At 50.7% G+C, this 6546-nt stretch overlaps 1 protein-coding gene across 3 annotated transcripts in view; it reads left to right on the top strand.

Moving 5' to 3' along the window:
- The window catches only part of ARHGEF10 (Rho guanine nucleotide exchange factor 10), a 101756-nt gene that overhangs the window by 21430 nt on the left and 73780 nt on the right, over positions 1-6546 (top strand). For 2 of the 3 annotated variants that reach the window (XM_021709529.1, XM_008052002.1), the window contains exons 8-9: positions 2487-2603; positions 5169-5283. In XM_021709529.1, the coding sequence (XP_021565204.1) occupies positions 2487-2603; positions 5169-5283 (232 nt within the window). The remainder of the gene's footprint in view (positions 1-2486; positions 2604-5168; positions 5284-6546) is intronic. The other variant, XM_021709528.1, reaches the window with a different exon arrangement.

Raw genomic sequence — 6546 nt, 5'->3', positions numbered from 1 at the left:
CTGGAGTGCAGTGGCCACTCCCGGCCACCGCAGCCTCGACCTACTGGGCTCTGGTGATCCTTCCGCCTCAACCTTCCACGTAGCTTTTAAAAACCCAATCACTTAAAAGTTCTTCAGTTGAAGACTGGACACAGTGGCTTATGCCTGTAAGCACAGCACTTTGGGAGGCCTAGGTAGGGATTGCTGGAATACGGGAGTTCAAGACCACCAGCCTGGGCAACATAGTGAGACCTTGTCTCAACGCATAATAAAACAATTAACTGGGGGTGGTGGCACGCACATGTAGTCCCAGCTACTCAGGAGGCTGAGGTGGAAGGATCGCCTGAGCCCAGGAGGTTGAGGCTGCCATAAGTCGTGATCATGCCACTGCACTCCAGACAGAGTGAGACTCAGACTCAAAAAAAAGTTCCTAAGTGAGCTCACCACTTTGACTGTTTTAAGAAGGCAAAGAATCATCTCTGGGTTGTTTGTGTTGTAGAATGCTGTGAATGCTGCACTCGGTGCCTTCTGCACAGTCACTGCTGCAGAGTACGCTGAGTGGCTGGAGTCGGGTTCCCTGGGACTCAGTGCAGCTGCACTTTCCTTTAAGCGATGTTTTGAACTCAGCCTTTTCAACATGAGCAGGAAGACGTAAAAAAAGATGTTAAAAAGTGATGTTAAAGGACACATCTTCCCCGTGATGATCCTTTCTTAAAAGGAAGTTTTACTTTACTTTTGTTTGGTGGGACAGTCTTGAGATTAGCGTCCCAGGAGAAGCTGCAGGGCTTTAAGGAGTGCGTCCTGGGGTTGGGAGTATGAGAGGCGTACACTTGGGAGCCATTGTGTTATGGCAGGTCACCATTGTAGCTCTTAGGTTTCAGTGGCGCCTGGTGTGCCATGTGGTTTTTGTTGGTGGGTTTCTTCTGGCTGTTTGTAGAAGGGTCAGTCAGCACTGGTCTACAGTGACATCCTCATGTTCTCTGTGTGAGGTCAGTTTGCAGGTCACATGCAGTTCTTGTTTGAGGCCGGCCAGTCCCAAGTTATTATTGATGCATTTGGTGACCTGACACCTGCCATGGTGACAGTTTTGCCCCTCCGCATCCCCCTGTGTCCCCAATAACCAGAGACTACATTCGTGGACACAGCCGCCATGTCCCCATGGTTTACAAGTGATTATGGGTTGCTTAGAATTCTCATATCCCATGAACTTGTTTTATGAAGTTCAGGAAGAACCTACCAATTTGTGGTGGTTACCTCACCTGCCCAATATTATTGACAAGCTTCTTCCAGAAATTTAGATCTTTTCTGTTTCCAGAATTACTACAACTGAGATTTACCCAACAAATGTAGTTTTTAATGGAGCTAATACACAATTCAGATGATATTTAACTTGATACAACCTAGTCACTCTTAATTTAAACTGAGATTTTGGAAGAGTGCCGGGCGCTGATTTCAGCAGGCAGAGTGCTCTGTGGATGTCTCTGGCTGGAGCACTTTTAAGTTTCGTCTTCATGGTGGACTGTAGGCATACAGCGCTGGGTCAGTTGCTGGATCACCACTATTAAAGGAGGTTCTGCTCTCCTTGCCTCAGAGCAGACCTGCACTTCCCAGGAGCCACCTGCTGTGCCTGGATACATTGCTGGTGCAGCAGCCTCCCCTGCTAGGAGAGGAGAGACAGGGTTAGACTTGGTGGATGCTGGCTGCAGAGAGCAGCAGGGTGCACAGAGCTCTGCATGTCCGCCTTCCCTGTGTCCTTGTCGCCAGCACAGTATCCTGGCTGAGGGTGGGAGCCCCATGTGGGTGAGGCCTGTCCAGAATGGACGTCCACAGGCACCGCCATGTTCTCTCATCAAGCAGTCACACTTAAAAGCTACTAAGATAAACTGCGGTGTTAAAGTCACCTCAAAAACAGCTGCTTGTCTTTGTTAAAAAGCATCCTTGACATGAGAAACGCTCCCCCGGGGGCAGTGGGCCCTGGGCTGTGTGTGTCTGAGGGTCTGTGACCACGTGGAGAAAGGTCTACCAAGCCCCACTTGCCCCATCCATTGAAGAGAAAGTTAGTTGGTTTGGAAACTTAGAAATGGATGCTGCTGCCCAGGTGTGCCCCCGTAGTGCAAGTCTCGGGCACGGGTATCTTTTGCTTGGGTGCTGACATAGAAGACTTTTACATGTATTTTATACATTTGATCATTTTCCCGCCTCTGCATGTAAATGAATGATGCTACCCCAGTATTTTTGTGCATCACCGGCTCCTGTTTGGTGTGGCAGTGGCGCCAGGCCAGCTCATCTGCAGCAGGCCTGTCTTGATAGGATGCTGTGCTCCTTTATGTGTCTTGCTCGCAAGACCGGCCGGGCTAGTGATAGGTTCTCATGTGGCATGGGTCTCAGAGCCCTATATGGGGAGACTGCACATGCCGCTGCAGACGCCGCCAAGTCCTTTCAGTGTAAGATTGTCTTAACGTGCCAAAAAGCCTTTTGTGAAAAGATTGTGTCTCTTTGTGCTGTAGCTTTCTCATGACCTCACGCGTTTAAAGGAGCACTATGAGAAAAAGATGAGAGAGTTGATGGCGAGCACAGTGGGCGCAGTGGAGATTCAGCAGCTCAGGCAGAAGCAGGAGCGGAAGGTAGAGTGCTCCCCCTACACGGGCATAGGACCACATGGGCACACAGCTGCACGGCCACACTTTAGAGACAGAGTGCTCGGGTGGCCTGGGTGTCTGGTCTTATGGGAACAATGGTTCTCAAAATGTGGTCCAGGGGCTCCTGGGGTCACCCCACAGGCTCACGTGCATCTGTAACCTTGTGTTTTTCTCACTCTCATCCTCTCATGAGGGAGCCATGACCGTTCCAGAAGCTCCACAGCGTGTGGCCTCCCAGCTCATGGGATGCAGAATCTGGCTGGATCTAATGAGAGAGGCTTCCCCAAAGGCAAAACAATGACACTTTTTGTTTGTTTGGAAGATAGTTTGTCATAAATACCTTATTTAAGATGATGTGATGAGTTTATTATTTCTAATTGAATATTTATAAAACTACTCAAAATTGTTCTGAGTCTTAACTTCTAATACAGTAAATATAGATAAGTAAAGCCCAGAAAAACTAGAGCTGTTTGGGCTTCTCGGTGATCTTTGAGTGTGTCCAGGGCCCCTGAGACCAGGATTCTGGAGAGTTGCAGATGCAAATATCGCAGTGGTCATTCTGGGGGTGTTTTAAAAGGGCACTGTCAAGTACTTTCCAGCAGGTTGATCTCCCATCCTTTTGATAATTTGTGATTTGTTCACATGCATTGAATGCATTGATGGAAAAGAGATGTCCCTTAGAACTGTCCTCTGGAATAGCCGCTTCATCCCACAGGATCTTGTGCTCAGGCTGCTGGATGTCGCAGCCTAAAAGACCCCTCCTCAGGCCCAGCATCCAGCTGGCTTCCCTGTGGGGCATGTGATGGGGACTGAGGTGGTAGGGACATGGGATAGCTGGCAGTGTGGCAGGTTTTCTAGGAACTTAAGGGCTCCATTTGAGCCAGGAAAGGTGGCATGGGGGAGGCCAGCTGGGCAGGTGGTGGTGAGTCAGGCTGGAGGTACACATGGATGCAGGGAGGGTGGGGCTGAGGAGATGAGGGTACTGCCAGCTGGCACTGGAGGTGAGACCAGGGAACTTGCCAGGACTGGGCCCAGTGGACTCGCTTCCTTAGGAGAACAGAACTGTGCTAGGAGTTGGGACCTCGGGTGAGTCATTTCATCTCCTGGGACCGAGGTCCTCAGCTGCTTTGCATGCATATGGGACTCTGGGACCAAGACAGCTCCAACCCATCAGCTTGTGATTCTCCAATTCTCCGTCTGAGGGCCTTGGTGGGACAAGCTGGCAACTGTGGTTTCCAGGCCCGGGACTGAAGAAAAGCAGGACTTGGACAGACTGTGGGGGAGACTAGAGGCGCCTTGCAGAGACACAGGCAGTCAGGGGGGCAGGATTCTTCATGGACAGGAGCAAGGGCGTGGGCAGAGGTCCTGAGGATGTAGCATCAGGATGCAGTCCCATGAGGTTAAGGGGTGCAAGAGTCAGGGAGCACAGAGCGGTCTTGACATTATGAATGTCGTCGGTAGGAGAATGGCCATGCAAGTGCTGGAGACAGGTCTTGGGGTGCTTCTCAGGTGGTGAGGTGGGTGTGATTCAGACGTGCTGAGTGGTGGCCTGGTGGACACCTGAGGAAGGTAGCCCCCAGGGACTTGTGGGGATGGTTGGGGCTGGAGCTGTCACTGTCTGTAGCTTGGCTCCCTGTGGCACAGGACATGCCACAAGTGCAGATGGGGAGAGGTAAAGGAGTTGCCCTTTGCTAGGCCAGTGTGAAGGCTCTTAAGATGTCATTTGGGTCTACTCTAAGAGAAGAATCACTTGTGTCCAGTGGGCAATACCTCCGATGTTGGTTTTTTAAAGAAAAAGAAATAGGATGTCAGGCCAGGTCGACAGATGCTCCTGCCTGGGCAGTCACACATGTCAGCATACTCTGGCTGGAGTAACCCGAGTCAGCCCCAGTCCTGATGGGTGTCACCTTCTGCCTTGGACACTGCAGGGTAGTGTGGTCTGCCTGGCCCTTCACGTGGCTGTCCCTGTGTTTACATCTCTAGTCCTGACAGGGTCTTGCCACTTGGCCTGTGTTGGCTGGGTCCGTACGACCTTTCAATGAAGGGCCCTGTGAATGGCTGACCGTGGCCCACGTGGATGTGGGAGAACAGGCCTTGGATGACAGGTCAGGGAGGACTTTACAGCTTGAACGGAACCCTGAGGTCTCAGTTCATGGTTTGTCACTAACTTTGGGGCAGTCTGCTTGGCACTTGTGCTCGTTCCTGTCTCCCCATGTGACCGCTACAAAGCTTGTTGTGCTTGTGATTTTAATAAAGACTGACTTCTAGAGGTACTGTGTCAAGGAAGGGCTCCATTTTTAAAGTTTGTTTCTTCCTTTTTTCCAACAAATGAAACCAAAACAAAAAGTAGACCCAAACCACACCCACCCACACATACTCATACACAACAACCAGAACCTAGGACTGAGGTCCTCCCAAATTGAAAAGCCAACTTTAGGTAATGTTGCAAGCCCAAACTACTTGACAGTATTCTTTTAAAATAAGCACGTGGAAAGCTACAGGCAGCATGTTACGAAATGTGCCACCTCTTCCGTTTCCTTCTTGGGACAGATGCAGAAGCTCATGAAGGCAGCGAAAGAAGGCACCAAGGATGGGCTCGAGAAGACCAAGGCAGCCGTGAAGAGGGGCCGCTCGTTCATTAGGACCAAGTCCCTCATCGCGCAAGGTCCGTACCTGCAAGTCTCCAGGGTCCCTTCTGTGATGGCGTGTCTGGTGGAGTCAGCCATCCATGTCCCCACAGGCCTTGGGGAACGCCAGCTTGCTCAGCACTTGGGTTTGGCCTAGCTGACCTCGGTCTCCCCCTCCTCAGGGAGGGGAGTCACTTGAGGCCAAGGGCACACCCCACAGCTGCAGAATATTCAAAACTCATTGACTGAGTTATAAATGCACTTGCACAGTGAGCAGCAGGAATTGGAATGAGTTCTCACAGGCTGTGTGATGCGTGTCCATTCTCTGCTGTCTCCTCTCCATAGAGGGTGGAGGCCTCACACTTGAGTCCCCTCAGTTGTCTGGGGCCTGCGTCCTGTGGGTTTTCAGCATCAAACAGAAGAGTGGGTTCTGTATTGACAGAACCTGGCCTTCTAGGCATGTTTATTGTCCTGCAAGGACTGAGGCCCTAAGCCCTGAAGGTGAACTTTAAACAGGGATTTAAGGAACTTTTTCCCTGCTGAGGGGAGATTTGGAATGATGTCAGAATTTTCGAGTTTTTCTTTTTTTGAGTTTTTCTAAATACCTCACTAAGGGGACAGAAACCTATGCAGGATTTTTGTTTGTTTGTTTTTGTTTTTAAGTGAAAAGTCTCGCTTCATCGACCAGAGGCTCACTTGATCATGGCTGACTGCAGCCTCGACCTCCTGGGCTCAAGCAGTCCTCCCGTCTTGGCCTCCCAGGTAGCTGGGACTACAGTCACATGCCACCATGCTTGGTGTTCAGAAATGCCTACTCGGGGCCCACTCCAACCCCCTGAGCCAGGGTCTGCAGGCCCGGAGGTCCCTAGGGACTGGATGCATGGGACAATCTGAGAAGTCCTGATCCAGGCTCTGAAAGGACGCCATGGTTCGTCTGTTCATGGTCTTTGGGGCATCAGTTGGAGAGGCACAGCAGTTTAATAGGCAAATTCTGAAACTTCACCTTTAGTTTCCTGATCTACGAAATGCGAGGCTTTGACGAAGTTAGTGTTCTTAGTCCTCATTGTACTTACGAATTAACTGGAAAGCTTTTTAAAAATGCCACCCTCGCCAGGCTTGGTGCCTCAGCCTGTAATCCCGCGCCTTGGGAAGCTGAGGTGAGTGGATTGTCTGAGCCTGCGGGTTCAAGACCCGGCTGGACAACTTGGCAAGATCTCATCTCTACAATATATCAAAAAAATTAGCTGGGCGTGGTAGCGCGCGCCTGTAGTTCCAGCTACTTGGAAGGCTGAAGCGGAAGG

Source organism: Carlito syrichta, unplaced genomic scaffold (genome assembly GCF_000164805.1).
Source record: "Carlito syrichta isolate Samal-C Ts95f unplaced genomic scaffold, Tarsius_syrichta-2.0.1 Scaffold251683, whole genome shotgun sequence".
Lineage (NCBI taxonomy): Eukaryota > Metazoa > Chordata > Mammalia > Primates > Tarsiidae > Carlito > Carlito syrichta.
Note: the sequence above shows the minus strand (reverse complement) of the source record. Positions and strands in the feature narration are given on the sequence as shown.